At 39.3% G+C, this 15,808-nt stretch overlaps 1 protein-coding gene across 2 annotated transcripts in view; it reads right to left on the bottom strand.

Moving 5' to 3' along the window:
• LOC106086181 (ammonium transporter Rh type A) overlaps positions 1-15,808 on the bottom strand; it is a 127,628-nt gene that overhangs the window by 21,560 nt on the left and 90,260 nt on the right. For both annotated transcript variants that reach the window (XM_059370693.1, XM_059370689.1), the window contains exon 5: positions 10,561-10,751. In XM_059370693.1, the coding sequence (XP_059226676.1) occupies positions 10,561-10,751 (191 nt within the window). The remainder of the gene's footprint in view (positions 1-10,560; positions 10,752-15,808) is intronic.

The following is a 15,808-nucleotide window of genomic DNA, read 5'->3' as shown; positions in this document are numbered from 1 at the left end:
ATGGTCCGAATCGGACTATAAGCTGATATAGCTCCAATAGCATAACAGTTCATATTCTGTGTTTGCCTAAAAAGAGATACCGCGCAAAGAACTCGACAAATGCGATCCATGGTGGAGGGTATATAAGTTTCGGCCCGGCCGAACTTAGCACGCTCTTACTTGTTACTTGTTGGTAATACACATATTTGTTGTTGACTTCGTTAACATTAGTTTTCATTTCTAGCCTGAATTGTTTGTCTTAAATTTCTAAAAATGTAATTACAATTCAATTAGCCCCTATAAAATAACAATAAAATCTTAATTATGTTTTTAGAGCATTTTTATAAACTGGGCATTTCATTTAGAATTTTGTTAATGGAATTTTTATTGCTGGAAATGCCATTGTGTCTTCGCTTAGGACATAACCAGGGTTTTTGTATTGTTTGTAAATATAATTACAAAGGAATTTTAAAAGAGTCCATCTACCTACTCATCCTCTATATTTTTAGGTCTGCAGTGCAATAATTGTGTTCTTTCATTCTTGATTTTGAAAAATATGATAGGTATTTGAATTGAAATTGAAATTGAATTTATTAAAGTTAAGATGTAGGGGCTAGCATTCTCAGACTATTTGTGCACCCAACTAATATTAAATGGTAATCAAAGTAATTTAGTTCAAAGCATATTGGCTTTATCAAGAAAAGTGACGACTCTCATTCAAATGAGTACTGCAGCATTTAAATTTAACCAACCAAGTTAAGAATTGAAAATTATGACAGTATAGATGTGCTGAAGAAAGCAATTTTAGGGGAATGAGCCGAAATACCGACTGATTATTCGTGCAGCTTGCAACTTGTTTTTTGACCGACTATGAGCAGTAGTCAAGGCAAAAGGTGGTCGTATTAAGCAAAAGACAATGGATTGTAATAAGGTTGGATAAGGTTGAAGTGACAATCTATTTTTCTAAACAGACTCACTTAAACTATTTTTGTCTATTGTAATACCGCAAAACCAGTAAAAGCGCGCTAAGATCAGCCACTCCGCATCTTGGGAACCCACCACCATGGATTCTGCTAAAAATTTATACAAAATAAAGTTGTAGGGCATAATGCCATTCTACATACCAAACTTGTGTCAAACCAGCAAACATTAAAGCTTCTAGGAATCGAACAAGGATGATCGAGAGATCGATTTGGACCGTACTTAACACGTGCAAAATCGGACAAAAACTGCGGCTTCCAGGAAGTCAAGAAAACAAATCGTGAGGTCGGTTTACACGGGAGCTATATCAGGTTATAGACCGTACTTAAACAGTTGTTGGAAATCATAAAAGAAAACCACATGCAAAATTTCAGCCAAATCGGACAAAAATTTCGGCTTGCAAGGACACAAGAAGTCAAATTGGGAGATCGGTTTATATGGGAGATATATTAGATTATAGACCGATTTAGACCGTATAAAAGTACGTTGTTGGAAGTCAAAAAAGGACACTACATGCAAATGATCAGTCAAAATGGACAAAAATTGTGGCTTCCTAGGGGCTCAAGAAGTCAAATCGGGAGATCGGTTTATATGGGAGCTATATCATGTTATAGTCCGATTTAAACCGTACCTAACACAGTTGTTGGAAGTCAAAAAAGAACACTACATGCAAAAGTTCAGCCATATCGGACACAAAATGCGGCTTCCAGGGGGTCAAGAAGTTAAATCGGAAGATCGGTTTATATGAGAGCTATATCTAAATCTGAACCAGCCCATTTGCAATTCCCAACAACCAATAGTATAAGTGCAAAATTTCAAGCGGGTAGCTTCACGAACGCATAAAGCTAGCCGCTTGAAATTTTGCACATATACTAACTTCTTTCACAGCATGTCTAGGACTTGCATGTGCTCCGAATGCCTGGCAGGAGGCAAGAGTGGTGTTTATACCCAAACCCGGCAGTGGAAGTTATGCGACATCAAAGGCCTATAGACCCAAATAAAAGGAAGAAAGTGGCACAGGGCACGCCACAAGGGGGCATTATATCGCCATTCCTATGGGTGACCACCATAAATGACCTATTACGGATGCTGACTGAGGAGGGATTTGAACACGTCTGCTACGCAGACGATGTTATAATACTTCTAAGGGGTAAGAATTTGAACGAGCTATGCAGAAGGGCCGAATGGGTCTTGCATATGGCATGTGACTGGGCTAGACCCAGAGGTCTCAATGTTTACCCAGAGAAGACTAAAATATGCCTGTTCACGAGGAAGACGATGGTGGGCCAATTAAACGCAACGATTTCGATAACTGACAATATCAAATACTTTGGTGTGATCTTGAACAGGAAACTTAATTGGAAGTGCCACATTCAGCAACGTATTGAGAAAGCACACAGATGTTGGGCACTATGTAGATGAGTCGTAGGCTCGAAACAGGGCCTGAATAGTGATTAGACCAATACTTACTTACGCCTCAGTAGTTTGTTGGACTGCTATGGAGAAAAAGTGCAAAATAAGGACCATACAACAGGTTCAGAGAACATGTTGTCTTGGCATGGGCGGAGCGATAAGGACCACGCCTACCAGGGCACTGGAAACTATTTTAGATATCCGACCCATTGAGTAGTGGCTGCCCCAAACTTAATCTGTATAAGTTTGAGGCAGCCACTACGGCTAGGAGACTTAAGGCGATGGGAGAATGGATTGAGGATGGGTGCAGCTCATACCATCGCGGTATAATCGAGAAGGAAGGAAAGTGGTTTCCGATCGGAAACCTGAGATGAACCTGGAAGTCGAGTGCGAGGGACTGCTGACAGAGGCGCAGAGGATTGACGAAAACCCTAGTATTGCCATCTGGAGGATCATGTTACACGGATGGATCAAAGCTAGAGGACAGAATGGGGCCTGGGGGTTTACATTGAGAACCCAGAGACTGAGATATGTTTTAGACTGTGTGACCATAATACGCTCCTGCAGGTGGAGATCCGGGCGACCACGAAATGTGTGAAGTGGTGGTGTGCTAACGCGAGGACGTCGAGTGAGAATATCTTTACCGACAGTAAAATTGCCATAAGGGCAATAACAACAAGGACAGTAAGTTCACAAACAGTCTTGCAGTGTAAGAAAGAGATTAACGCCTTCTCTGAGGATAGCAAAATCCGCATCGCTTGGATGTCGGGCCATAACGGAGTAAGGGGAAATGAAAGGGCAGACGATTTGGCGGTGAAGGCCAGAGGACTGCCGTCAATAAACTTGGTTAACCCGAAGCCTTTCGGGTCGACGCAGCCCGAGTTAAGGGAGTGGCCGACGAATGCGCATGCAACATTGTGGAACAGCGAAATGGTCGGTAGAACGGCGAAAATCCAATGGAGGGATACAGATCGTGAGAAGACGAGGCTATTACTGAAGGAAGCAAGAAGGAGGTCAGCATAGCTATTGGCATCATAACGGGACACATAGGACTACGTGCTCCCTTATGTAAAATCGGTGCGGCGAGTGATAACATGTGTAGGGCAAGCGGGGAAGATGATGAGACGTTGAAGCATTTCCTTTGTCATTGTCCGGCTTTCGTGTTCAACAGATACCGGCACTTAGGTGTAGACACAATATGAACCAACTTAGGGGAGTGGTATTGAAAACAATTAAGGATCTTGTAAGTAGCACGGAATTACTAACTAAAAATTTTTTTAGAGGTTACTTTATAATTTTTAGAGCGCACAACAAGCCGATTACTGGCTTAGGTGTATGTCCATAGTGGCATGGGGCGGATTAATATCTGCACCCTCTTTTCAACCTAACCTAACCTAACTTACCTAACTATAGATGTCGGTCGTCGGACTGGATATAGCTCCCATATAAACAGATCTCCCGATATTTAAATCTTGAGCCCCTGGAATCCGCAATTTTGGCTGTCCGATTTGGCTGAAATTTTGCATGTATTGTTCTGTTATAACTTTTACCAACATTGCCAAGTACTGTTCAAATCGGTCTGGAACTTGATATAGCACACATATAAACCGATCTCTCGATTTGACTTCTTGAGCCCCTGGAAGCCACAGTTTTTGGCTGAGACAGCTAAAATTTTGCACATAGTGTTCTGCATTGACTTGCAACAACTGTGTTAAGTATGGTCGAAATTGGTCTATAACCTGATATAGCTCCTATATAAACCGATCTTCCGATTTGACTTCTTGAGCCACTGTAAGTCACAATTTTAGTTCGATGTGGCTTAAGTTTTGCAGATAGTGTTCTGTTATGACTTTCAACAACTGTGTCAAGTACGGTCCGAATTTGTCTATAACCTGACATAGCTCCCATATAAACCGATCTCTCGATTTGACTTCTCGAGCCCACTGGAAGCCACAATTTTTGTTCGATTTGGCTGAAATTTTGCACGTACTGTTCTGTAGTCACTTGCAGGAACTGTGTAAAGTACGGTCGAAATCGGTCTATAATCTGATATAGCTCCCTTATAAACCGATCTCCCGATTGACTTCTTGAGCTACTGGAAGTCACAACTTTAGTCCGATGTGGCTTAAATTTAGCTTATAGTGTTCTGTTATGACTTCCAACAACTGTGTCAAGTACGGTCCGAATCGGTCTATAACCTGATGTAGCTTCCTTATAAACCGATCTTCCGATTTGACTTCTTGAGCCCGCTGGAAGCAGCAATTTTTGTCCGATTTGGCTGAAATTTAGCATGTAGTGTTCTGTAATACTTCCAACAACTGTGTCATGTACGGTTTAAATCGGTCTATAACCTTGTATAGCTCCCATATAAACCAATCTCCCGATTTGACTTCTTGGGCCCCTGGAAGCCACAATTCTTGTCCAATTTGGCTTTAGATTTTGCACATAATGTTCTGCTGTGACTTGCAACAACTGTGCCAAAGACGGTCCAAGTCGGTCTATAACCTGATATAGCACCCATACAAACGAAATGATTAGATTAGTATACCCCCATCCTATGGTGGTGGGTATAAAAATTCACAAGCCCACATGGTTGTTCCCAGATCAAGAAGTAAGGAACCAAATTGATCATATTGACGTCAAGAGCAGAAACTTATACACCAGCCCTTGTATGAGTTGGATTGTCGAAAGTCATAAATGAACACCACTTGCAAAATTTCGGACAAATTGGATAACAATGATGGCTTTCAGGGGATCAAGATCTCAATTCGGTAGATGAGCTAACATGGGAGCTATATGCAAATTTGAACCGATATTGACCATTTACAATAGAAATATCTGTGCAAAATTTCAAGCAAATATACATTTGGACGTTTGACCGCAATCATGATTTCTACAGACTGACGGAGTAATATGGATATGTTCGACCTATAATGTCAAGATGATCAAGAATATGTACACTTTATGGGGTAGCAGATCAATAATTCGAAGTATTACGTATGGAATGACTAGTTTAGTAGTATACCCCCTTCCCTTTGGTGGTGGGTATAAAAAATCATACATTCGATTAACTATAAAATGAAAAATTTAATTTTGATTCCTCAAAACGTTATGGGCATTTTTTCAATATTTAGTTCTTTTAATTGCCATCAAAGTTATTCTGGTGTTAAGACTCATAATATATTGATTGCACTTTTGTTTAGTTTCAATTTTTGCCTCTACTCTGTACGCAGACAACTTTTTATAGTTGTTCCAAATAAAATGAAATTTTTTCTTTAAAAACAACTTAAATATTTATTGCATTGGTTGTTGCTAGAGAGTGGTTTGATAAACTTGTAATTGGCATGCAGTTTTCTGCTTTGAATTTTCAGATATTCTGACATTGCTGGTGCAAGCTGGATGTTTTACAATATAATAAAAACAAGAGAGGTATTTGAGTTTTAATTTAAATTTCTATTTCTTTACCTTTCTGCAAGTTTTTTTTTGTTTGTATTGTTGGCAATTTCAAATATTGGTGAACAATTGAGGTTTTTGTGAAAGAGGAAAATCAATTTCCCTTTTAGAATGAATTTGGCAGCTTATCTTTATAGCTTGTGGTCTACATAAATATTTACACATTTTCTTTATTGTATTTTTAAAAAATCAAAATGGAATAAAATTTTCTCTGTCATGGGGAGAAAGTGCAGATTTACACTCGAAACTAAAATAATGTTGGATAAATCTTAAAAAAACTAGAACAGAAACTTTTATGGAAATTATGACTGTGTTATGTGTTATGACTAAAATATTAACAGTTTCATATTTAATGGAAGCAATACCAAGACAGTCTAGTGGGATTTGAACCCTGGACATACGTGTAGCCCCTGCACTCTCGCATTACCAAATCTTTGTGCGTTCTAAGCCACGTAGTGCAACCTAAGGATAATACAACAGGTTCAGCGAACTCGTTGTCTTGGCATATGCAGTGCAATAAGGACCACGACCACTAGGACACTGGAGACTATTCTAGATATCCGACCCATTGACATACAGATTAAGTGTTAGTCAGCCACTGCTGCAATGAGACTAAAGGCGATTGGAGAAAGGATAGAGGATAGGAGCAGGGAGAAAATTAAAAAACACTAAATAAAACAAGTAAAAAGGCGTTAAGTTCGGCCGGGCCGAACTTTGGATACCCACCATCTCGGGTATATATGTAAACCACCTTTCATCATAATACGGTGAAAAATTTATAATTTATGCCCCCATAGCAGCTTTATCGAAATATGGTCGAATTGGATCAATTCCAAACGGATATTGAATGGTCTAATAAGTACAAGTCATTGTTTAATTTTGTAGAACGAAATATTGGTCTTTTTGGTAGCCAAATCCAAATGTAGACCGATCTGAACCACATACGACACGGATGTCGAAAAGACTAATGTAAGTCAATGTGTCAAATTTTAGCGAAATCGGATTATAATGTGCCTTTTTGGGGCCAAGACTTTAAATCGAGAGATCGGTCTATATGGCAGCTATATCCAAGTCTGGACCGATCTGTGCCAAATTGAAGACGAATGTTGAAGGGCCTAATGCAACTCTCGGTCCCAAATTTCGGCAAAATCGGACAATAAAGGCCCATTGTATGGGCCAAAAACCTTAAATCGTGAGATCGGTCTATATTGCAGCTATATCCAAATAAGACCGATCTGGGCCGAAATAAAAAAGGATGTCGAGTGGACTAACACATCTCACTGTCCCAAATTTCGGCGACATCGGGCAATAGAAGCGCCTTGTCTGGGCCCAAGACCTTAAATCGAGAGATCGGTCTATATGGCAGCTATATCCAAATCTGGACCGATCCGTGCCATATTGCAGAAGGATGTCGAAGGGCTTAACACAACTGAGTGTCTCTATTTTCGGCGAAATCAGACAATAAATGCGCCTTCTGGACCGATCTGTGCCAAATTGAAGACGAATGTTGAAGGGCCTAACGCAACTCACTGTCCCAAATTTCGGCGAAATCGTACCATAAATGCGCCTTTTATGGGTCCAAGACCTTAAATCGAGAGATCGGTCTGTATGGCAGCTATATCCAAAACTGGACCGATCTGTGCCATATTGCAGAAAGATGTCGAGTGGCCTAACACAACTCACTGTCCCAAATTTCGGCGACATCTGGCAATAGAAGCGCCTTGTCTGGGCCCAAAACCTTAAATCGAGAGATCAGTCTATATGGCAGCTACATTAAAATCTGGACCGATCTGAGCAACATAGAAGACGAATGTTGAGGGGCCTAATACAACTCACTGTCCCAAATTTCGGCGAAATCGTACCATAAATGCGCCTTTTGTGGGCCCAATATCTTAAATCGAGATATCACGCTATATGGCAGCTATATCCAAATCGGGGCCGATCTGGACCACATTAAGAAGGATGTCAAAAGGCATAATATAACTCACTGTCCCAAATTTTGGCCCAATCGGATAATAAATAAGGTTTTATGGGCCCAAGACCTTAACGCGGGAGATCGGTCTATACGGCAGCTAACCTCTGTAACACCTCTAAATCTTCATATATATATATATATATATATATTTTTTTTTTTTTTTTTTTTTTTATGTTATCGACGTTATGAGTCGATCTAGCCATGTCCGTCCGTCTGTCGAAATCACGATAGCGGTCGAACGCGTTAAGCTAGCAGCTTGAAATTTTTTTTACAGATACTTAATATTGATGTAGGTCGTTGGGGATTGCGAATTGCCCATATCTGTTCAGATTTAGATATAGCTCTCATGTAAACTGATCTCCCCATTTGAATTCTTGAGGCCCTGGAAGCCATAATTTTTGTCCAACTTGGCGGAAATTTTGCTTCTAGAGTCCCGTTATGACTTCTAACAACTGTGCTAAGTACGGTCCAAATCGGTCACGACCCTGATATAGCTCCAATATAAACCGATCTCCCGATTTGAATTCATGAGCCCATGGAAGCCACAATTTTTATCCGATTTGGCTCAACACAGGGTTCTGTTACGACTCTCAACAACTGTGCCAATTATGGTCCAAATCAGTCCATAACCTGGTAGAGCTGCCATATAAATCGGTCTATCGATCAGGAGGCCACCGTAGTGAGGTTAGCATGTCCGCCTATGACGTTAAACGCCTGGGTTCGAATCCTATCGAGACCATCAGTAAACGTTTTCAGCGGTGATTTTCCCCTCCTAATGCTGGCAACATTTGTGAGGTACTATGCCATGTAAAACTTCTCTCCAAAGAGGTGTCGCACTGCGGCACGCCGTTCGGACTCGGCTATAAAAAGGAGGCCCCTTATCATTGAGCTTAAAACTTGAATCGGACTGTACTCATTGATATGTGAGAAGTTCGCCCTTGTTACTTAGTGGAATGTTCATGAGCAAAATTTGCAATTTGTATCCATCAGCTTTATTCGTATCCTAGAAGCTTTAATTTTTGCTGGTTTGACAGTAGTTTGGTATGGAGAATTAAGTTATGCCCTTGAACTAACTTTATTTTGTATAAATTGTTGTTTAGGGCGCACAACAATCCCATTAATGGCTTAGATGTATGTCCATAGCGGCATGGGGCGGGTTAATATCCACCACCTGTTTTTAACCTTACCTAACCTTACCTTAGCCACGCAGTTGAACATTTTAACCTTTTGTTGTAAGTTTTACTGCACTTTGTTGACTACGCACAATTTTTTGCATGAGACACACACCTCTCGTGAGCTGTATTATTTGTCAGACATTTTGTTTTTGTTCAACAGGATAACATTTTCTAATTTTGAAAACTGAATTCTTTATGGAAGTAGTTTTGAGTGTAATCTGTTGAGCTAGATAGACAGAGTAGAGTATGAGTGTTTTCAAAATAACTAAAATACTTTTTAGTTTATAGTAGAATATGTTCAGAGCACATGTTTCAGATTTGCTTTATTCAAGCAATCATTGAACGCATCATTGACTATTCATAAAGTCTACATGTATATAAGTAAATTGAAGTTTTCAATTGCAAAGTTGGGTAAAATAGTGCCAGTCTGCAACTGCATTCACTTTGGCCACTTACTCATGAGCAAAATCAAGCATCAATGCTTATCGTACGTATCCGTGCAAATTTCAGGCCAATATCTCTAATAGCGTGAATACAACAGCCAAATATTTCTATTAAAAAGAAAAATTTAGAGCAAATTTCATAGAAATTTTGTTTTGAAAGAGCATTTCAGAGAAATTTTGTCTTTAGAGAAAATTTCATGGAAAATTTGTCTTTAGAGAAAATTTCATAGAAATTTTGTCTTTAAGGGAAATTGAATAGCAATTTTGACTTAAAGGGAAATTTCATAGAAATTTTGTCTTTAGAGAAAATTTCATAGAAATTTTGTGTTTAGAGAAAATTTATGGAAATTTTGTCTTTAGAGAAAATTTCATGGAAATTTTGTCTTTAGAGAAAATTTCATGGAAATTTTGTCTTTAGAGAAAATTTCATGGAAATTTTGTCTTTAGAGAAAATTTCATAGAAATTTTGTCTTTAGAGAAAATTTCATGGAAATTTTGTCTTTAGAGAAAATTAAATTAAAATTTTGCCTTTAGAGAAAATTTCATGGAAATTTTGTCTTTAGAAAAAATTTTATGGAAATTTTGTCTTTAGAGAAAATTTTATGGAAATTTTGTCTGTAGAAAAAATTTCATGGAAATTTTGTCTTTAGAGAAAATTTCATGGAAATTTTGTCTTTAGAGAAAATTTCATGGAAATTTTGTCTTTAGAGAAAATTTCATGAAAATTTTGTCTTTAGAGAAAATTTCATGGAAATTTTGTCTTTAGAGAAAATTTAATAGAAATTTTGTCTATAGAGAAAATTTCATAGAAATTTTGTCTTTAGAGAAAATTTCATGGAAATTTTGTCTTTAGAGAAAATTTCATAGAAATTTTGTCTCTAGAGAAAATTTCATGGAAATTTTGTCCTTAGAGAAAATTTCATGGAAATTTTGTCTTTAGAGAAAATTTCATGGAAATTTTGTCTTTAGAGAAAATTTCATGGAAATTTTGTTTTTAGAGAAAATTTCATAGAAATTTTGGTTTTAGAGAAAATTTCTTGGAAAACCCTACTTTCTATAATATCTTACCTTGTTCAAATTACCAGTAGTGTTTATGAAGCAAACATACGTCGGAGAGAAATGTATAATTAAATGTACTCACCGTTATAAAACGATAGCCCATCACCGACACTGTACCAGCAATGATACCAATTAAAATGGCCCCATGAGCTCCAATCAGCAAATTACAGACAGTGCCAACGGCAACACCTCCAGCCAGAGTTGAATTCTGTACATGCACCATATCCAATTTGTTCTCGTGGCTGACAAGAGCCGATAAAACAAATGTTGTAACTGTTCCGAGTAGATAGTAGATAATCATCATTGGGGTAGTGCAATCAGCAGGCAATACACAATGGGGATACAAGTTGTAGGCGATGGTGGGCGGTAGAAGAAAGGAAACGATAAAAGTTGATGCGTTAGTGAAGGAAGCGAAAGGCAGCGATTCGAAATCAACAAGAAATTAAATTTAAAAATTGAAAAGTTCTGCTACTTTGTTTTTTTGTTTTTCTTGTTGTTGGCATACAAATTGAAAAGTTTTGAGTGAGTTGTGTGACTCCTTAAAATGGATATGTGTATGTATGAATGTATGGGCGCATATGTGTGTTGTTCTTCAGTTTGAGTATGTGGCTTGTTGCACATTTACACTTGGCGGAAATGCTTGGAAAGAACTTATCTTAACCATTCTCTAATTGGCGGATTAATTAGCGCTAAAAATACGCTGGCGTTGGCATGATAAAGTGAAACTTTGTTTTTTTTTGCTTGGCTTTAAGTTGAAAGTGTGAATTGGAATCTTTTTCACACAAGCCGCCGCTTAATTATGAAATTGTCATAACGAAGTGAGTTATGGGAAACTTTATTGGTGGCTAAGGGAAAACAGATGCATATGTGTTGCTTTTATACCCTACACCGCTAGTGTGGTACAGGGTGTTTTATCTTAGTGCATTTGTTTGTAACGACCAAAAGAAAGAGAGATAGACCCATTGACAAGCATACCAATCGACTCAGAATCACTTGCTGAATCGATTAAGCTAATTCGTTAATTCGTGTACAAACTACGCAATTTTCATCAGAACGTTTTCAAATTTGGCACATACATTTTTTTGTGGTGTAGAGACGAAGCCTATTGAATTTAAAACAAATCGGTTCAGATTTGGATATAGCTCCCATATATATGTTCGTCCGATTTGCAGTAATAATGCATTAATTTTGTCATTTGTTAACCGATTCAGCAATATTTCCTAAAATCGTAGTCAAGAAAAAATCTTGCGTGCTCTGAATACAAAAAAAAAACAAGTAAAAGCGCGCTAAGTTCGGCCGACCGAATCTTATATACCCTCCACCATGGATCGCATTTGTCAAGTTCTTTTCCCGGCATCTCTTCTTAGGCAAAAAAAGGATATAAGAAAAGATTTGCTCTGATGTTATCAAGAAGTAAAATAGAGAGATCGATTTATATGGGAGCTGTATCGGGCTATAGACCGATTCAGATTATGAGAGGATCCGTAGTACAAAATTTCAGGGAAATCGGATAATAATTGCGACCTCTAGAGGCTCAAGAAGTCATAATCCCAGATCGGTTTATATGCCAGCTATATCAGGTTATGAACTGATTTGAACCTTCTTTGACACAGATGTTGAAAGTAAGAATAAAATACTTCATGAAAATTTTCTACCAAATCGGATAGGAATTGCGCCCTCTATCTGTTTATATGACAGCTATATCAGGTTATGAACACATCGTGCAAAAATGCATTCAAGTCGGATAAGAATTGCGCACTCTAGAGGCTCAAGACGTCAAGACCCAAGATCGGTTTATATGGCAGCTATATTAGGTTATGGACCGATATGGCCCATTTACAATACCAACCGACCTACACTAATAAGAAGTATTTGTGCAAAATTTCAAGCGGCTAGCTTTACTCCTTCGGAAGTTAGCGTGCTTTCGACAGACAGACGGACGGACGGACGGACATGGCTAGATCGACATAAAATGTCGCGACGATCAAGAATATATATACTTTATGGGGTCTCAGACGAATATTTCGAGTAGTTACAAACAGAATGACGAAATTAGTATACCCCCCATCTTATGGTGGAGGGTATAAAAACCAGTAAAAGCGTGCTAAGTTCGGCCAGACCAAATCTTGGGAACCCACCACCATTCTCCTAAAATATGGGAGCTATACCTGGTTATAGACCAATTTGACTATACTTGGCGCAGTTGTTAAGAGTCACAACATAAAATATCAGCCAAATCGGATAAAAATCGCGGCTTGTTAGGGATCAAGAAGTCAAACCGGGAGATCGGTTTACATGGGAGCTATATCAGGTTATTGGAGGCCACCGTAGCGCAGAGGTTAGCATGTCCGCCTATGACGCTGAACGCCTGGGTTCGAATCCTCGCAAGAGCATCAGAAAAATGTTCAGCGGTGGTTTTCCCCTCCTAATGCTGGCAACATTTGTAAGGTACTATACCATGTAAAACTTCTCTCGCACTGCGTCACGCCGTTCGGACTCGGCTATAAAAAGGAGGCCCCTTATCATTGAGCTTAAAACTTGAATCGGGCTGCACAAATTGATAAGTGACAAGTTCGCCCCTGTTCCTTGGTGGAATGTTCATAGGCAAAAATTTATTTAATTTTTATATCAGGTTCTTGACCGATTTAGACCGTACTCAAAACCGTTGTAGGAAGTCTTAACAGAACAACGCATGCTAAATTTCAGCCAAATCGGGAGATTGGTTTATATGGGAGCTATATCCAAATCTAAACTGATATGGCCCAGTTGTAGAGACGGGCCTAAATACCTTTTGGGTATTTACCGCGTAAATTGGGTAAATACCCGAGCATTTACCCATTTATACCCAAAAGCTGGGTATTTATATTCTTGCAGATATCTTGGGTAAGAAAAAATTCCAAACAATTTTTGATCATTAACCCTTTGTATATAAACCTGATATTCTGATCTCATAAAATCGGATTTTAGTTTTATATAGCCGCTATATATATCGATCTCCTGACTTAAAGTCTGGTCTGGAAATCATCCGATTTCGACGAAATTTGGCACAGTGAGTTCCGGTAGACCCATTTTCATTTCTGTGAAGTGCGGTTCAGATCGGACTATATTTGGATATGCCTTCCCTTAGACCGACCACCAGATCTCCCGATATAGGGTATGGAGGCCATGAAAGATCCATTTATTACCAGAAATGTGGTTCAGATCGGACCATATTTGGATATAGCTGCCATATAGACCGATCTCCCGAAATAGCCCATAAAACGAGCATTTTTCATGCGATTTCGATGAAATTTAAACAGTGCGTTGGGTATTCACCCGGTAGAAACCCATCTCTACCCATTTGCATTGTATCTGTGCAAAATTTTAAAGCGGCTAGCTTTGCACGTTCGACCGCTATCATGATTTCGACAGACTGACGGACGAACATGACTGGTTCGACTCGGAATGTCGAGACGATCCAGAATATGCATACTTTATGGGGTCTTAGACAAACATTTCGAGGTGTTACAAAGGGAATGACAGGATAAGTATACATCCATCCTATGGTGGTGGGTATAAAAAGTTACCTCGAAAAAGAAAATCAAATTTAGGAATTCCGTTCTACTTACAAAATCCTTAATTGTTTTCCATGCCACAACCCTAAGGTGGTTCATTTCTGATATAGTGTCTCCACCTAAATGCCGGTATCTATTAGACGCGAAAACCGAGCAATGACAGAGGAAATGCTCCAACGTCTGATCATCCTCCCCGCATGCCCCACACAGGCTATCACTTGCCGCGCTGATTTTACATAAGTGAGCTCGTAGGCCTATGTGTCCCGTCATGATACCAATAGCTATGTTGAACTCCTTCTTACTTTCTTTCAGTAATAGCCTCGTCTTCTAACGATCTGGATCCCCCCATACGATTTTTGTCGTCCTACCTGCCGTTTCGCTGTTCCGCAGGGTTGCAGGCGCATTTGTCGCCCACGCCCTTAACTCGGACTGCATCGACACGAAAGGCTACGAGTTACCCAAGTTTATTGACGGCAGTCCTCTGGCCTTCATCTGCCCTTTTATTACCCCCTTATTCCGTTATGGTCCGGCACCCAAACGATGCGGATTTTGCTATCATCAGACAAGGAGTTAATCTCCTTCTTACACTCCAAAACAGTTCGTTACTTTACCGTCCTGATTGTTATTGCCCTTATGGCAATTTTACTGTCCGTAAAGATGTTCACACTTGACGCCCCGCCCGAATCTCCGCCTGCAGGACCGTATTATGGTCTGGGAGCCTAAAACAGATCTCAGTCCCTCGGTTCTCAATGTAGACCCCCAGGCCCACTCTGTCCTTTAGCTTTGATCCATCCGTGTAATATAATCTTCCAGATGGCAATACTAGGGTCCCGTCAATCCAAGACTGTAACGCTGGCAGCAGTGCCTTGCACTCGACCTCAAGGTTCATCTCAGATATCCGATCTGAAACCTCTTCCCTTCCTTCCAGGTTTCATATCGTCGCCTCGATTAAACCGCGATGGTATGAGCTGCTCCCATCCTAAATCCCTTTTCCCATCGCCTTAAGTCTCATATCGGCAGTGGCTATCTCACACTTGATTTTTATGTCGATGGGTCGGATATCTAGAATAGTCTCTAGAGCCTTAGTGGGCGAGGTCCTCATCGCTCCGCCTATGCCAAGACAACATGTTCTCTGAACTTGTTGTATGGTCCTAACGTTGCACTTTTTCTCCATAGCAGTCCACCAAACTACTGAGGCGTAAGTAAGTATTGGTCTCATCACGCTCCTATAGAGAGAGAGAATCGGTTAACAAATGACAAAATTAATGCATTATTACTGCAAATCGGACGAACATATATATGGGAGCTATATCCAAATCTGAACCGATTTGTTTTAACTTCAATAGGCTTCGTCTCTACACCACAAAAAAATGTATGTGCCAAATTTGAAAACGTTCTGATGAAAATTGCGTAGTTTGTACATATAAATCGATCTCTCTATTTTACTTCTTGATAACATCAGAGCAAATCTTTTCTTATATCCTTTTTTTGCCTAAGAAGAGATGCCGGGAAAAGAACTTGACAAATGCGATCCATGGTGGAGGGTATATAAGATTCGGTCGGCCGAACTTAGCGCGCTTTTACCTTTTTTTTTTTTTGTATTCAGAGCACGCAAGATTTTTTCTTGACTACGATTTTAGGAAATATTGCAGTAAAATGGTCATTTGTAAACCGATTCTCTCAAAATGTGGCAGGAAGGATTTCTTCTTGACTATCAATATTTTATTTGAATTTCATATAAATCGGTTCAAATTTAGATATAGCTCTCACATATAT

Source organism: Stomoxys calcitrans, chromosome 1 (assembly GCF_963082655.1).
Source record: "Stomoxys calcitrans chromosome 1, idStoCalc2.1, whole genome shotgun sequence".
NCBI lineage: Eukaryota > Metazoa > Arthropoda > Insecta > Diptera > Muscidae > Stomoxys > Stomoxys calcitrans.
The sequence above is the reverse complement of the archived record's forward strand: the minus strand, read 5'-3'. Positions and strand labels throughout refer to the sequence as shown.